Source organism: Elephantulus edwardii, unplaced genomic scaffold (assembly GCF_000299155.1).
Source record: "Elephantulus edwardii isolate Elephantulus edwardi_28Jun2011 unplaced genomic scaffold, EleEdw1.0 scaffold00268, whole genome shotgun sequence".
NCBI lineage: Eukaryota > Metazoa > Chordata > Mammalia > Macroscelidea > Macroscelididae > Elephantulus > Elephantulus edwardii.
The window spans coordinates 1410921-1428170 of record NW_006400018.1 but is presented as its reverse complement, the minus strand read 5'-3'; the positions used below and the strand labels follow the sequence as shown (position 1 = coordinate 1428170).

Here is a 17250-nt window from a genome sequence, read left to right as displayed (position 1 = left end):
CCCCCGGGCCGGGCTGTAGCGGGGCCGGGGCCGGAGTGCGCGCGGGCCAGGCCGGACATGGAGGTGGTGGACGAGACGGAGGCGCTGCAGCGCTTCTTCGAAGGTGAGCGATGGGGGAGGCGGGAGGGCGGGCGCGGCGAGCTCCTGGCGCTGGGAGCTCCCCGGGGCCTGGGACCCCCATTGTGCTTGCACTCCGTGGGGGTCCCGAGAACGCATTCTCTGAGCGAGGACCCTCTTCCAGCCTGGCAACAGCCTGGAGTCCCCTTGAGGTTACCCCTAGGCACCTCTACTGAGTGTGGGCTCCCCCACGTGCCCCCCAACACACAGCCTCCTTGGGGCTGTGTCCCCTCTCCAGCTGGGACCTTCTCCACGCCTTCCAGGACCTTCAGGTCCACCTGAGATTCTGACCCCCGCCCAGCCTCCAGTGCACTTCCTGAGTCTGGGCACCCGTCTGTGATCTCTGGACCTAGAACCCCCCTTTGGGAGGCGATCCCCCCCATACCTAGCACACCTTATAGGATCTTCTATACCACTTGAGGCTGGCACCCCAGCCCCCACTGTACATCCCAGACCCTGGGACACCCTCCTGCACTCCAGAAGCCTGGACCCCCTCCTAGAGACTGGGACCCCTGTCCATCCTTCAGAGAGCCACCCCTGGTCCCTGTTCCTCTTCCGAGGGAGATTCTGCTTTCCTGGGACGGGGTCTCCCTTCAAAAATGGCACCATCTTCCATTCACTAAAGCTGAAGTTTGTCAGGAGGCAGCCCCCTTCATACTGAGTCTGGGGCTCCTCTCCAGGCTGGGTCACCATCTATTCTGTCCTCGGGGGTGGAAACTTCTTGAAAGGGGTAACCTTAGCCACAGAGCCTCCTCATCTCAGATCCTCCAATGCAGTGAGAGGCACCATGGGCCCCCCGAGGCTCCTCAAGGTGGGGGCCCCTGCACCTGCCCCTCCTGATACGTCCTCTAGCTGTGCCCCACCAGGAGTGACCTCATCCCCTTACCTTGACCCTGATAGGACCTCCCCAGGATGGGGATCCATGCACACCCCACATTATTTCCTTCCTCCTGTCCCTACAACTTCTGTCTTTTCCCCTTTGCAGGCCCTACACAAGGGATTTGGGGGGCTGCCCCCACTGTTAACCAACTCCCTCCCTGTTTCCTGAGTAGCCCCTGCCCCCCCCCACTCTAGGCCCTCCCACCTCCCTGAATGTTGGATTCCAGAGGGATGGATGGGATGTTGGAGGGGGAGGTGGCCCTCGCAGCCCCTCCACTTCACAGCCCCTCGCTGGAACATCTAGCCAAGACTAGGGGCTTTTTTCGTGACCCTCCCCACAAATTGTGGGGCAACCTCTTCTCGGCTTCCCACTTCCTAACCCTCGGTGCCCCCGTAGCCTTCTGTCCTCCCTCTGATCTGTGCTGGGGTGTTGGGGTGGCCAGGGACACAGACTCTGCTGTCCAGGGCAGGAATCAGGGCCCAGGTTCAAGTCTAGTCCTCGAGTCCCTACAAAGCCCCATAAGGGGGCTGGGACGGTCTTTCTCTGCCTCAGTTTCACTTTCTGAGACTTAAAGACACAAACCTCTGTCCACTTCCGCCGATTGGGCAGCCTGGGTCAGGACGTTCCCTGACCACAGGCCTGCTCCACTTCAGAATCCAGGGAACCCAGCACACCCAGACCCCAAGAACACCAGTTTGGGGTGAGATTAGTTCGAAAGCAGCGATTCTGAGAATGCTCAGTGCCCCCTTGTCTGTCCCTGGACTCCTTGGTTGCCACAGGGACTCATTTCTCAGAGCTCTTGAGGCGTCTTTGTAGAGGATAGAGCCCCTTGGGTAGGGGGCCACATCTGGAGCCTGGAACTTTGGGGTGCTCTGAGGCTGGAACCCCTAGATGGTCCCTGGGCAGGCCCCCTTGCTTCCCACAGATACCCCGTGTTCCTCCCAAGCAGAGGGGTGGGCCTGGCTGCCTGGCTACATCTCCTGGCTGGGATGAGGGGAGTGGGGGCTGACGCCACAGCTCAGCCATGCAGCCTGGCAGGGAGGTTGCACTGCACCCTTCAGAGAGATAAGAGAAAGCTCAAGAATGTCTGTGGGGAGCAGGGGCGGGTGCGGGGCTGCCCGCTCAAGGGAGAGACCGTTTTGCAGTTTGGGATGGGGGGGAGCCTAGGTCCTGGGTCTCCTGGGCCCCTGGGGGTGACCGATGGTTTGGGGGTGCAGGCGGGGGATGAGGGAGCAGCCACTGACTCTTCTTGCCAGCGTGAGGGGAAGGTGATGTGTCGCCCCAGCAGGCAGGGGCAGGCTACCTGTGCTCTGCGTGCACTGGAGCGTGGACGGGCCAGCTGGCTTTCTCCTCCTGGTCCCTGCTCGGCCTCAGTCACTCCCTCTGAGCAGTGGGTGGAGATCTTTGCTTGTGGCTCTGGACTGGGGGTTAGGAGTGTCCTTTTCAGCGGGAGCCCCCAGCCTGACCCGGCGCCCCCTCCCTGGTCACAGCAGGCATATATATATCCTGTGCGTGACCTGCCCGGGTGCTGGGCACCGTGGCTAAGGCGCTTTGGGCCTCGGGTGGGAGGCCGGGATGGAGCGGCCCCCTCGAGGCTGGTACAGCCGGGTCCCCGTGACCGCGAGCTAATCCCCTAGTGAGAGGCCACGGCCACCCAGTGCGGCGGGCACAGGGCCTGCGGAGGGTACCCCAGCAGGATGCACTGGCCTCCAGCAGGTAACTGATCCCTGCACGTGTGTTCTTTGTCCCCTGAAAGGCTCGGGTGGGGACCACCAGGGGACAGGGGTAGCTGTACCGAGCAGCCTGCCAGGGCCTCCAAAAGCCAGGTGGGCCTGGTTGGGCCCAAGCCTCCTGGGGCTCCTTCTCCACTGCAGGATGGGAGAGGTGGGGAGGGCCCTGAGGCCATGTCCAGGCCTATGCTCCCCACCGTGGGGAACAGGGCTGGTCCAGAGTGTGGACGGCAGAGACGGGAGGGGTGAGGGGCGTCCGTGTCCAGGGCCCTGGCTCTGGGCACGCACGTAAGACTACAGTGAGTAGCCTGTGTCCCCTAGAAAACCGGGCCTTCCTGGATCCTGGAGAGGCTGAGAGGTTGGGGTCTCCCTTCAGCTCCAGGGCACTCCCCGGTTTGAGGTGGGAGGCCTGGCTTCTGGCTGGTCCCTGACCTGCTGAGTGGCTTGGGCTGGCGGCTCCCTCCTTGGGCCTCGCTTTCCTCCCTGGAATGGTGGGGAAGTGGACCTGGCACTTCCGGTTTGACTTTTGAAGCCACCACACTCTCTCACCAAAGACAAGCTGGTGACCTCGAGATGGGAGAGGACAGACGGGGGACTGGGTCCCCACAGCACCAGCATCCTACTTTGAAAGCTGTTCTACCAACACCTGCCGCCTGAGCTCTGGCATGGATTAGGAGAGGAACATGACATTGGACCCACTTCCCAGGGCCTAAGACCGAGGCCTTGAGAACAGGAACTTGCCCAGAGTCACTCAGGGCCCAGCTCTCACTTCCGTGCCTGAGCCTGTGGGATGAGGGACAGGTAGACCATAGGCCTGCGCCCAGGACCACCTGGAGGGTAGAGGTGGTCCTAGGGGAGCCTGATGTCTTGGGGGACTGAAGGGCCGTCATCTCCCACGCTGCAGGTTAGGATGGGGGTGTACTGTGTCCGGTGGCTGCATGTCCGTCTGTCTGTGGGTCACCCTGGGAACAGGGAGGCATCTAGGTGCAGAGCGTCTAGACCGCTGGTTCCCAAGGAGATGAGGCACCCAGAATCCCTTCCCCAGGACTCCTGTCCCTGGCTGGCCACAGAGCTGACCGCCACACCCCACCCTCCCCATGTCTTACGAGTAGGTGGAGGTGACAAGGGGGAGTCTGACTGACTCAGCCTGTATCCCTGACACTGAGTGCAAGTTACATGGGGGTGGGGGGCAGGAAATGCTCTCTCTGGAGCAGTGGATATGTCACAGGGTGGGGAGGTGGTGCCCCAGGAAGCGGGTTCACCTGGGGAGCCCAGGAGGGAGAATCAGGCTGATACAGCCCTATGGCCTCTGGGCATCTCCTCCTCTTAGGGCTCTAGACAGAGCTTCCCTGGATGCATCATCCACAGAGGCTGTGGGGGGCAAGACCTGCCCCCCATTCCTTAACTCACAGGCTGGACTGGGGAGGGCTGGCAGCAGAGACTGCTGGGGAACAGCCCACAGGGGCTGCCCATTGGCTGCCGCTCTTGGACTTTGCCCTCCTGATAAGAACCGAGGAGCAGCAATTATTAACTGAATCATTAACTGGGGGTGGCCCCGCCCTGCCCAGGCCACTGCTCCTCCCCCTCCAGCCCTTCCTCCCACAGCCCTGGCCATGGCCTCTGTCTGGTGCCCTCCTCTGGCCTCAGTTTCTCTCCCAGCCTTGGGCGTTGGGGATAGTGGGTGGAACCCCCCATTCCGTAACAGGGTCTCCAGCCCCGCTGCCCCTGAGTGGGATAGGGGTAGGGGGCATAATGGTTGTGAGCACTCCCTGGGGTGGGCTGCCTGGTGTCCGCTCCTACCTCTGCTGCTCACCCACCGTTGTTCTGGAGGCGTGTCTGCGTACCTCCACCTTCCCATCTGTGCAATGGCATTCCCACTACAAGCACAATGCAGCCCTACAGCGTTTCTGTGAGGGGCCTGGTGCCGTGCCTGGTTTTCCCGCCACCCAGTAAATGTCAGCCCCCTTGCAGTTGTTTTCCTGGGGCAGACTTTATGCTCCCCACTTTAAGGGTAGACAGATGCCTCCAGATTTAGGCTGGGGCCCTGCTCCTGGCACTGTGTGTATGGGGAAGGCCCCCTCACATGCCAATTCCAGGATCTCAGAGTTCCTTGTAGGACATCTGTGGGCAGAGGCTTCGCCATGGCAGCTTGGACCCCCCCCGACACTACTCCTGGCTCCTGCTGCATCTGGTGAGGTTCAGCCTGCACCCCCAAGAGCAAGTGGAACTTGAGGAGGAAGGGATGTGGGAGAAAGGGGGATCTCTGTCCTTTGTCTTTTCTGGCCACACCCAAAGCTCTTTGTGTGCGTCTCTCAGAATCCTGAACAGACGGGTGGTGACGCCTCATTCCGCAGAGGGCACACCGAGGCAGGACAGGAAGGTGGCCAGTAGGTTTCCCTGACTTGCCAGTGCCCATTGGGTGTCGTCTAGGGTGGGATAGAGGAGGAGGCCTGTCATCATCGCATGCTGTGGGCTCTCACCACATGGATGGCCAGCGGAGGTGACTTCAATCCAGACCCCTGACCACCCTGGGCCTCGGTGTCCTCATTCAGAGGGCCAGAGCTGTGTGATTTGAGCAGCGAGGCCGCAGGAGTGTCAAGGCTGGGAGAGGAAGGAGGGGAAGGACAGGCCCCCAGTTGGGGGGACAGTTGGCTTCAGAGCCCCCCACTGGCCTGGATTATGGGTGGGGGCCTAGGGCATCCTCCCAGGTTGCAAAAACTCCCCCTTCACCTGACGCAGCGTCTGCCTGTCCCAGCCTCAGTCTCCCCTCTGTGGGCCTTCCCTACCCTTCATAAGGACCCTGATTGAGGCTCGGGACTCCTGGGGCCCCCCTCTCCCTGCCCTGCCAACTAGGAGGTCAGGGACTGCCTGGGGGGGGCATAATGGGAGAGGAGAGAGGTGGGAGGACAGGCCTGGCCAGCAGCCAGCTGGGATGAGGGGCTGAGAAGAGGAGGAAGTTCACCCTGGGTACGTGGCCCTAACTCCTGGTGGGCAGCTATGGGCCTCAGGAGGGGTCAGCCTGGGTCCACCGTGGGCCAGCAGGCTTTCAGAGGCGCATATGTCCTTGGGGAGGCCTGTGGGCATACTGAGAGGTGACCATGCATGGCATGCTCCTGTCACAGGGCCTTCCAACCCTGTCCCTGCCCCTCCCTCCCCAGAGTTCCAACCAGCTCACTTCCCAGTCTTCCCTGTAACATCGCTTGCTCCGGGAGGCCTTCCCTGACCGCTGTGTTTGACACTGCAGCTCATTGCCACACTCCTGGCATATCACCCCTCTCGCTCCCCGTCACCCTTCCCTGCTGGATTTTCCTCCACAGCATTTGCTGCCTTTTACAATGCTGTGCATTGTGCAAGTTAGGCTACTCACCAAAAGGTCATTAGTTTGAATCCACCAGCTAGTCCTTTGGAGAAAAATGGGAAAGTTTCCTTCTGTAAAGATTTACAGCCTGGGAAACAATCGGAGAGTCACACAATCGGAAACAATCGGAGGGGGGTAGACTCGACGGCAGAGGTTTACCCTGTGGTCAGGAGCCCTGGTCGCATGGTGGTCAAGCAATCACCTGCTCATCAGAAGACTGGTGGCTCAGCTCCCCCAGACCCTCTAGGGGAGAATATTAGGGCAATAGGGCAGTGAGTTTCCCCAAAGAAACCCTACGGAGTGGTTCTGTTTTTGTGTTATGGGGTTGCTTTGAATCTGAACTGACATAACAGCGTTGGGTTGTTTTGGTTTTTTTTATCTCGACACCTGACCCAGTCCCCCTCCCCCAAACACCAGCCCCACTCAAGTATGGGTTTTTTTTCTGTTTGTGACAATGTCTCCAGAGACACGTTCATGTGTTGACACATAGTAGGTGCTCAATAAACAGTTGTTGACTAAATGAATGAACGGGCGAACCAGTCCGTGGGGGCACGAGGGCTGTGTGTGTGTGTGTGTGTGTGTCCATGTACATTTGCAGAGGAAACTCACTCCCTGTGTGTGTTACTGTGGTCCTTAGCCAAGGGCATGCTGGTGTGTGATCTCGTTTAGAGTGTGCCCTCGTGTACACACATGTGTGCTGGCGTGTGCCCAGTGTGCTGATGTGTGAACACAGGCAGACATGTGTCATTCTGGTGACCTGACCCCCCATCCCAAGGTGCTGAGTCTCCAAGTCAGTGGAAGGGGCCCTCTCCAGCCTTCCTGCTCTGGTCCTTGTGGGTAGCACAGTGAGGGGGTGTCCTGAGAAAGCTGGGTCAGGGGACACAGGTGGGAGCTAACTTTGTGCCGTGTGGAGTCCACGCACCCACAGAACAGGTCAGAGCTACTGGACGCTGTTCTGACAGGCCTGTCTGGGAGAGCTGGGGCTGTGAGGTCAGCCTTGGGTTGACCAGAGGACCAGTGTCGGCTGTGAGGCTGCAGCTGGAGACCTGTTGTGTTTTTGAATCAATACCAATTCGTAGTGACCCCGTGGAACAGAGAAGAACTGTCCCCTAGGGTTTGTGAGGCTGTCATCTTTTTGGTAGTGGTCCCTTGCTGTGTTCTCAAGACAGCCTCCTGGTCTACGTATAGGTTCTGCATGAGCACAATTAAGTGCCCTGGGATTCCCCTTCTTCTCAATGTCAGCCATAGCTTGTCTTCATCCACACAGTCAGATGCCTTCACATAGTCAATAAAGCACAGACATTCTTCTGGTATTTACTTTCAGCCAGGATCCATCTGACATCAGCAATGATATTACTGGTGCTATGGCCTCTTCTAAATCCTGCTTGAACTTCTGGCAGTTCCCTATCTATGTACTGTTCTAACTGGTTTTGAATGATCTTCGGTAGTATTTTGCTTGCATGTGGTATTAATGATATTATTCAATAGTTTCCACATTCAGTTGAATCACCTCTCTTGGAAATGGGAACAAATATGTTCCTCTTCCAATCAGTTGGCCGGACAGCTGTCCTCCAAATTTCCTGGCATAGACTGGTGAGCACATCCAGGGCAGCGTCTGTCAGTTGAAACATGTCAGGCCAAACGAACAAACAAGTATGTCTTGGAGAAGATGCAGCCAGAGGGCTCCTTGGAAGCAAAGATGATAAAGCCTCATCTTACATCCTTTGGGCTTGTTGCTAGGAGAGGCTGTCCCTGGGAGAGGGACATCATGCTTGGCAAGGTGGGGGGACAGTAAAAGAGAGGAAGACCCTCAAGCAGATGGACTAACACAGTGACTGCTGCAATAAGTTTGAGTGTGTCAGAGATTATGGGATGTCACAGGATAGAATAGGGTTCAGGCCTGTTGTTCATAGATAGGGTCACTACTTGGCGGCACATATTACACTCTTTCGGGAAGTGGGACATCGAGTCTTTTCTCCTGTGGAACTGTTAGTGGATTCAAACTACCCACCTTTCAGTTAGCAGCCAAACTCTTAACCCTGGTGCCACCAGGACTTCTTAATCACAAGTTTAACAGTAACTAAAGATCCAAGCTCCCGTAGAGATGAGGGGTCTCTGCAGGCAGGCTGTGGGCCTCTGCTCTGTTTTTGAAGGAAGCTGGCAGGGATCTAGGACCACTGTGGCTTGGCTTTAGGGACCTGGTGGCCATGACCCAAGTCAAGGTCATGTTCTTGTTAAACAGAGCTGCATCTGACCTGAAGGTATTTTGAGGGAAAAAAGCTCTCAAGCAGCGGCAGCTTGCAGATCAGTTGTTAAAGGTTTTCTTAATAAAGAGAGAGAGTCCAAGCCCCAGTGGGCAGGCCCATTGCACCAGCGCGACGCGGACGGGTTCAGAGAACATGGATTCATTAGCTCAGTCAACCTTGGAAGATCAGCTTAAAGCATGGGGACCCGCCTGTCCCTGACTGAGGCAACTGAGGGCTTCCAGGGTGGCTGGTGGCAGTCCAGACGGTGTCACACCTGTGTAAGGAAAGGCAGGGTGTGTGCTGGTTCTGACCCCGAAGGACCCAAGGTGTGAAGGGCCCCTTGGATGCACTGTGGAGGAGACACACAATGAAGTGAGTGGTGTGGGTGGTGGTGCAGCCTGGGTGGAGGGTGGAGACGGGAAAGGTGATGGGACGCAGAATCGCTCTGGTTCTGCGGGAGCCTGCCTGTGGTCTAGAGATGACTTGTGGGTATGAGGCCACCTTCAGGGTCCTCTTGCTAGAGGGAAGGAGGCTCAGGAAGGCCAGGCTGGCGTGGGGTTTGCACAGCAAGGCCTCAAGGCCAACACTAGGCACCGGAGGTGGGGTGGGGCTCTGGCTCCAGGGCGTCCTTGGGACATCATGGGGTGCCCAGGTGAATTATCCCCTGACTGCTCCTACTCTGACCTCCAGCTCCTGCCTGGGGGTTCGGACACTTCTTGAACTCTAATATTTGGGGTCTTCAGGAACACCCTCAGCTCCAGGGTTCAGCTCAACCAGGCCTGGCCAGCGTCCTCAGGCCCTGCCCATGGCCACGTGGCCAACGGGATTTCCGCCATGTTTGGGGCATGAATTGACAAGTACCCCATTGACGGGGCGGGGGGAGGGGGTGGGCAGGGCACAAGCCTCCCACTGTGCCGTGTCCCCACCCTCCCCCGTCCCCCTGGGACAATGGCAGAGACTCAGCCAGCGACCACAGCTGGTGGGGTGGGGGTGCATGAGCACGAGGAGGGGTGGAAGGGAGGGGTCCAGGGCGGAGGGAGCACCTGGGCCGTGGCCTGTCCTCATCCGCACCTGGCCTGGGTCCCCCTCGGCATCTCTCCTGCCCAGTTGGGTGGCCTTGAGGGAGGAGGGGCGCGGCCAGACCCCAGCCCACCCGGGGAAGGGGCAGTGTCTGGCTCCTGTTATAGGCAGGTAATAAAGGGCCTAATAAATGAAGGCCAGCTGGACGCACAGCCCAGAGGGGCGGAGTGGGGCCTGGCGGAGGCCGCCCTCCCCATGAACCCCCATCACAGCCTGACCTGGCAGGGGTCTCCGGGTCCAGGCAGTCTCCTTCCAGTCTCCCATCTGCCATATTTCTCAGCCATCCCTGGACATTTATTGTGGGCCTACTGTGTGTGCCAGGAGACTCTAGCGGAACAAATATTCAGCTCCTCTGGTGGCTTAGAGCAAGGAGCTGTGCTACCATCCTGAAGGCACACAGTTTGAATCCACCAGCAGCTCCATGAACAGATGGGCAATCTCCTCCTGTGCGATTTACTGCCTCTGGAAACCCGATGGAGGGTCACTTGTGGGTCGGGTCAGACTCAATGATACCCAACAACAACAACCCAAAAGAAGGTGTCTTGACCTACCTGGAGGCACTTGGTCGTACAGCCTGGTGGTCAGCTTCCGACAATTCCACCCCGGAAGGCTCCACAGGATGCAGTTCCGTGAGGCGCCCAGGGGTGCCCTGAGCCAGAGGGGAGCCACTGGTATCGGTGTGGTTTGGGGCCCACTGTGCTCTTAGCTGCTTCCACCCAGAGAGGCTTGGGGCCTGACGCCCACCCGGTAGGCTCTGGGCTTGGTGGCTGTGGCTGTGAGAATTCAACATAAGGAAGCAGTGGAGAGACATGTGGGGAACTGCAGCCTCTGGGTGGTTGGGGGACAGGCACCCCTACCCTGTGAGCTCTGTGCCAGGCCTGATGAGAGAGGGGAAGAGAGACCCCCCCCCCCCAGCAAGAATGGAAGAGTGAGGCCTCTCGGTGATGTTCCCTTTAAGCAGCAACCTAGATTGTGAACTGAGATCAGCTGGAGGGTAGAGAGGCAGAAGAACAGCTTGTGCAAAGAGCCTGCGGTGCAGGGGCTGTTTGTCCTGTGCTGGGAAGGAGGCTGGGGGTTGGGCCAGGGGGGAGCTGCAGGGAGGGAGGCTGGGCCAGGAGAGGAGGCTGCAGGAGGCCTTGAACTTCAGAAGGGGTCTTGGTTCACCCCAAGCCGTGGGAAGTCATGGAAAAGTTGAAGAAGGGAGAGTGGGCCTGCTGGTCGGTGCCCTCCTCATGTCACTTTCTGTTTGGGGATCATGGTGGGCACAGTCTCCCCTCTGCCAGGAGAGGCATTGAGGGTCAAAAGTGTGCACCCTATGCTTAGCTTCCCTCCTGACCACCAGCCACCGTGAGGACGGTGGTCATGTTTCATGGAAGAGGATGACTCCCAGGAGTGTGCCCACGAGTTCTCCCCCGCTTGGATTCCTGGGGTGCTGCCCCAGCTTCAGGAATCCCCTGGTTCTGGTCAGCCCCATCCCACCCGCTCCTCCTGGCATTGAACAGTTAGAAATCGTGAGTAGGGCTCATGGGCAGTGAGGGCTTCTGCCTGGAGGTGACCCTGCGGTCAGCAGCGTGAGGAGAAGAGCGAGCTAGGTCCAGGGCCTCTGGGATGAAGGAGAGGGTGTGGGCTCAGGGTTCCTCAGAGGGCCCCCCAACGTCTCCCTCCCTGCCGGCCCACCCCCACCCGGCCCCCGCACTTCCTTCTCCCCTCCTCTCCCCTGTCCTCCCGTCCGTCCACCCGGCCCCTGGCACCGGAGGGTCCCTCCTCCCCCCAGCCACATCTGGTTCTTGTTAGGGTCTCCCAGGATGCCTCTGCCTGAGGCCCCCCATCCCCGGGGGAGGTGGGCAGGAGGATTAGGGGCGATTAGGAGTGCTCCTGGCTGGGGAGGAGACCGGGAGGGGGCTGGGCCTGTTATAAATAGAAAGACCATGACGGCATCAGCTCATCACTCACTGCAAATTCCAAGTTCAGGCTCAAAAGCCTGCGGTTAGCGGCTGGCGTGGGGGAGATGCCCTCCACCCTGCGCTCAACCCTCCCTCAGGAACCCCTCAGTCCCTCAGGCAGGCCAGTGCAGGTTGGCCAGGACAGGAGGGCACAGCAAGTACCCACCACCTTCCCCCTGGAGTCAGGCCTGGAGTGAGTCCTGCTGGCTCTGTGTCTTGGACAAGAGACTTGACCTCTCTGAGCAGCGGCGATGATGATACTAACAGATCTGTAGGCCATCTGAGTGTGTGAACGGCATAAACTTTACAGAGCACTTTGGATCCGGGTGGGGGCCGTGGTTGAAGCTCAGTGTGGGCCATTGCCACCCTCTCTGTCATTAATTACTGTCACCACTATGGCTTGAGAAGACCCGCTGAGGCATCATTGTCTCTGCATCATTGTCACCGTGATGGCTGGGACGATTCAGGGACGCCTGGCCCATAGTAAACACCTCTGGCTAATGCCCTTCACTCGGGTGCGGAGTTTTTGTTTGTTGTCAAGTTGGAACTGACCCATAACTTATGCTCCAACAGATTCCCGCCGCCCCCCCCCCCAGAGGCTGCAAATCACACGGGAGGAGATTACCCACCTGTCTCCCACAGATCAGCTGGTGGAATTGGGCCCTGGACCTTTGGGTTGGAGCTCTAGTGGCCTAGTGGCGAGAAGCTGTGTTACAATCCCAAAGGCACATGGTTCAAATCCACCAGGTGCTCTGTGCGAAGGCTGGGCAGTCTCTTCCCGTGTGCTTTGCGGCCTCTGAAAACACGCTGGAGGGTCAGCGATGCACAGCAGGGGCTCCATAAGCAGGAACTAGAGTCCTGGGGTGATACAGACAGCAAAGGCGTGTAGCTGGTGATGTTAGAGCCTTGATTCCACCGAGTTCTGTGGTGACACTGTGCCAGATGTGGGGGTGTAGTGAGTCTGATTTCGGGGTGTGTGTACATCACAAGGAGGATGCAGTGGGGGCTCTGAGCAGAGCTGGGCATCCTTGAACCTGGGTATGTCCTGACCACACAGGGCTGTGGACGGTCACTGGTGGGGCTTGGGAGGGTAAGCTGGGGTGGGGCCAGCAGGAGGGCCTTGTCCAGCCCCGGCCGGGCCCTCGTGACTCCCATAAGGGTTTAGCCGCTCGTTAATCACCTAAGCAGGACTCAGCATTCTTGAAATGCCGGCCGGGGGCCAGGGAGAGGCCTGGGCTGGGGGCTTCCGGGGACCCCAGGGCTTTGGGATGGAGCACTCCAGCTACGCTTTCATTTTTGTCTATGTCCTCCTCACAAGAACCCTGTATTCCCTTCCATGCTCCCATTTTACTGACGAGGAGACTGAGACTCAGAGAGGGTGTGTTGCCCACACAAGGTCACTCTGCAGGGAGAGGCCACTGAGCCTGGATTTGTGTCTGGCCCTGTCCAGGCTGTCTTCCCAGTGCCCACCAGGGGCCGGGCACACTACGCAGACCCCGAACTCGGGGGCAGAGGCCTGTGGCAGGGACCCTCCTTCTTCAGTAGGGCTGACCAGAGGAACTGGCCCGCCCAGGTCAGCCATGAGGGTGGGGCTGTCCTCCACTATCGGGGTTGACGCATCTCCCACGTCAGCCCCCTTATCGCCCTGCCCTCTCGCTCCCCCCACAAGGTGACCCCAGGAGGGGAAAGGCCAACGCCTCCCCTTCTCCTCTGCCAGTGTTGGGCCAGGGCCAGTGGGGAGGACCCAGGAGAGCTGGGAGGCGCAAAGCTGGCCTCCGTCACTGTCCACAGTGTGACCCTGAGAAGCTCGCACCTCACAGGGTCTCTCTCTGGTCCTGCTCTGAGCATTGGGTGTTAAGCATCCCGACCCCCCCCACCATCCCAAGGGTGGTGGCCGTACCTAGTGTGGGTGGGGTGGGCCAGTCACTCCCAGTTCTGCCCTTCTCCCTCTCTGTATTGTGGCCCTGAGGTGGAGGAGCGCCTGCTGTCCACGGCCCCTGAGGATGTGTGGACCGATCAGCAGGCCCCCTGGAACTGACTGTGGAGAACTGGATAGGGCAGGCGAAAATTGGGGCACCCACTGAATACTCAGCTCAGCCAAGCCCCTCATTGCCTCAGCACCCCATAGGGCGGGGACACAGCCACCGCAGCTTACCAAGGAGAGGAAGGACACATGTGCCACAGCTAGAAAGAGGCAGCCTGTCCACCCCGAGTCTGCGCGACCCCGAGTCCGTGCGACCCCGAGTCTACGCTCTGGCCCCTCCTCGGACATTAGTGGCTCTGTGGGCAGGGGGGATGCAGCGGCACTTCCCAGAGAGGGGTCAGGGGTGGGTGTGCATTGAAGAGGAGCTGGTGGCATAGATTTTGGAGACACAGGCTACAGAGGGGTGGAGGGCTGGACCTCGAGGGCTCAGCTGACCCCGTCTCTCATCTGCATTCCCCCAACCCCAGGCCATGACATCAACGGCGCCCTGGAGCCCTCCAACATAGACACCAGCATCCTGGAGGAGTACATCAGCAAGGAGGACGCCTCGGACCTGTGAGTTCCTGCCTGCGCCCCAGCCCCTAGGCTCCACTGCACCCGTGGTCAGATGCGGCCCCACCTGTGCATGGGGCCCTGTGGGAAGGGGGCAGGCAGGGGCCAGGTGGGTCAGCGCTGGGCCCTGGCTGGGCTGAGCCTCACTCTTCTCTGCAGCTGCTTCCCCGACATCTCGGCTCCTGCCAGCACTGCCTCCTACCCCCACGGGCAGCCAGCCATCCCCAGCTCTAGTGGGGTGCACCACCTGAGCCCCACTGCAGGTGGACCCTCCCCGGGGCGCCATGGCCCCCTCCCACCCCCGAGCTACGGGACCCCTCTCAACTGTAACAACAACAATGGCATGGGTGCTGCTACGAAGCCATTCCTGGGGGGCCCCGGGCCCCCGATCAAGGCAGAGCCCAAGGCTTCCTATGCTCCAGGGTGAGTAGGATGAAGGGCTTCTGGGGCAGGCAGGGCCTGGGCTGAGGGCAGGTTCTCTGGAGAGGCAGGGGCCGTGGGCCTGGGCTGGGCTGGGAAAGCCCAGGATGGTAGGGCTGCCCTGTGGGCAGGTAAAGATAGAGGGGGGACTAGGGTCAGGCGAGGGGGACCCCAGGTTTGGTCAGTGCAATAGGGAGCTGTGGAGGGTTGGCATTAAATGCATGAAGAATCAAAGCACTGCACATAGACTGCTCAGGTGAGACGCGCACACACGCAGAGGCCCGCACACACTCACGGAGTCACCCTGTCCTTCACGTACGCGTTTAGCTGGCATTTGCTATGGCCACAGGGAGTTGGCCGGTCCCTCAGATGTGGTACCCAAGCTTTATGGAGCCAGAGGCCTCAGGGCTCGGCCTGTCAAGCTCATGTCCCCTGGGCGACCACACCAGGAACCTGACCCAAGAGCTGAGCCAGGGCCTGGCTTTGAATAAAAGTCCCAGGTGGGACCCCAGGGCAGCCCAGAGCATGAGGGGAGGGGCCAGCGATGTGGGCATTGGTGGGCTCTGCAGAGAGTATCAGGGGAGATGCCCGTTCCCCAGCTCGGGGCAGGAGAAAGGGACCCTGAACTGGGTGGAAGAGTAAAGTGTCTGGGACCCCAGCACTGTCGCCATGTCCTGGCTTCATCGTTGGGGCCCCATTTCCCAGCCGTTCTTGCCTTGGGAACTTCATCCTCTGTTGGGGCCTCAGTTTCTTCCTCTGTGATGTCAGTCTCCAAGTGGCTTCTCCTCTGAGTTATGGTGGAAATGAATAGAGGAAGGCCCCCTGGGGGTGATGCAAATGGTTTTCACTCAGCTACTAAATGAAAGGTTGGGGGTTCAAGCCCACTCACCCCCTGGTGACTTGAAAGCGCAACCTGAAAAACAAAAGAAAGAAAAGAACGAGCAGCCTGGTGATTTGCTTCCATAAACGTTGTTGTTGTTGTTGATTGCCGGCAAGTGAGCAGGGCTCATAGTGACCCTGTGAGCAAAACACCTCCAGCCTTTCTATAACTGTCGTCGTTTATTGAAGTCCGTGGAGTTTCCAGAGGCATGTTGTTTAGGAAGTGGATGCCCTTCCTGCTGAGAAAAACATCTAGGAGCTCTGTGACGCGGCAGATTGCCACAAGTTTGAACTGATGATAGCAGTGATTGTTTGTTTAAGGGCAGAGGATGTGCTAAGTGGCCACTGGCCACTGATATACCATGTTTGTGCTTGAATAACATGCAGCCACGTGGTTTTTGTGGGTTGTGAACCTGTGGTCTGGGTGCGCGTTATATGGGTATAACATTATATGCAAACACATGGTGTCCTTCAGGCTCTCTAGCTTTCAGCAAAGGCATGGGGGGCCGTGGATGCTGGACTGGAGGTGTCGGGGCTGCTGCCTCACTGGGGTAGACTGTCTGTTTGAAGCTGGGAGGTGTCTCTAAGCCACAGACCCTTGCAGGGTGGAGGGAGGAGGGTCCCCATGTAGTAAACACCTGCTGAATATGGCCTCCTATCCCTTGAGTCTACCTGTATGGCCTTACCGGCGGTTCCCAAAAACCAGCTCCTGGGAGGCTGACCTTGGAAGAACCTTCCACTGCCCCTCACAGGAGGGTTCTAATGGCACACAGGCTTAGATATCAGAGCCTGTTCCAGGGTCACAGTGGGACTCTGTGGCCAAGGAGCTCCCTGGCAGGGACCCCAGCTGAGCCCTGCTCCCAGCTAGGCCTGCTCTAGGGGATAAACAGGACAGCTTCTGCCCCAGATCCTGCAGGCTGGTGGGGTGAGAGCCGTGACCCAGCAAACCCCCAAACAGACTTTGTGAAACTGACCAGGACCTCTGCAGGACAGAGTGTGTGATGCAGGGTTCAGGGCTGTGCATTGTGGGGACTGGAGGGTGGCAAGGAGCTTGGCACACTGGAGACATCATAGGCCATTGTTGGGGCAGCAGGTGAGCCAGTGGGGATGGTGGGCAGTGGGGACTAGTGTCCCTGTTTCTCTCTGAGTTGTCCTTGCCCATCTCATGGGGTCCAAACCACAGCTCGTTGTCCAGGGTAAGGTCACATCCACAGCAGCTCGACAGCCTGCCTGGGAGCTTGGTGGTCTCTGCAGATGTGGGACCAGGCATGCAAAGAACAGGCCCTTCCCAGAGCAGGCCCCTTCCCGGGCGAGCGCAGGGTTCACGCAGGACGTGCTGACCTCTCAGGCTTGAGTTTGTTCTTTGGCTCAAATCACTGATAAAGCTTGTGAGAGAAAGAAAAATAAAGACGCCGGGGCCCAGCGGGGCTGGCACACTGCCCAGACCACACCTGTCCCCTGGCAGAGCAGCCCCCAGGTGACCCACAGCTTCAGCCCCCAGGACCCTGCAATTCCTGGAAGTAGCTTTTTTGGTGGACCCAGGAGTTGAAGAGCAGGCCTGGCCCCCCCTCCAGGAACGGAGTCCTCGTGCCATTGGCAGGAGCGTTGTTATAGGCCCTCAAGGGCCTGGTGTGCCTGAGGACTCCTGGCAGAACCCCGAGACCCCCACCTACAACTCAGCTGCCAGGCACCCCAGAGGGGGATGCAGAGAGATCCCCGAAGAGGAGGGGATCTTGACGCCCCAGCCTCAGGCCTGTGGGAAGGGGCCAGCCCCAGCCGGGCCCTCCTCGTTCCCAGCCTGAAGAGGTGCAGGGACCCAGCTGCCCACCCAGCGCCCCTTCCTCCCTCTGCAGCCCCCTGCCGGACTCGCCCCCAGACTCAGGCTCCGAGGCCTACTCCCCCCAGCAGGTGAATGGTGAGTTGCTGGACACGCCCTCCCTGGGTCCTTATCGGGAAGGAGGGAGGAGGAGAGAGGGAGGGGGCTGTGGCCGCCAACAGGCTGAGATTATCGCTGGTCAAATACTCCGGGGTGCTGACCATTGTTCCCCACGGGCGGGTGGG

General features: G+C 59.3%; 1 protein-coding gene across 1 annotated transcript in view; it reads left to right on the top strand.

Moving 5' to 3' along the window:
• The window catches only part of MYRF (myelin regulatory factor), a 35656-nt gene that overhangs the window by 287 nt on the left and 18119 nt on the right, over positions 1–17250 (top strand). Inside the window, exons 2-5 of the mRNA XM_006899880.1 lie at positions 2–103; positions 13806–13893; positions 14050–14313; positions 17043–17104. Coding sequence (XP_006899942.1) covers positions 2–103; positions 13806–13893; positions 14050–14313; positions 17043–17104 — 516 coding nt within the window. The remainder of the gene's footprint in view (position 1; positions 104–13805; positions 13894–14049; positions 14314–17042; positions 17105–17250) is intronic.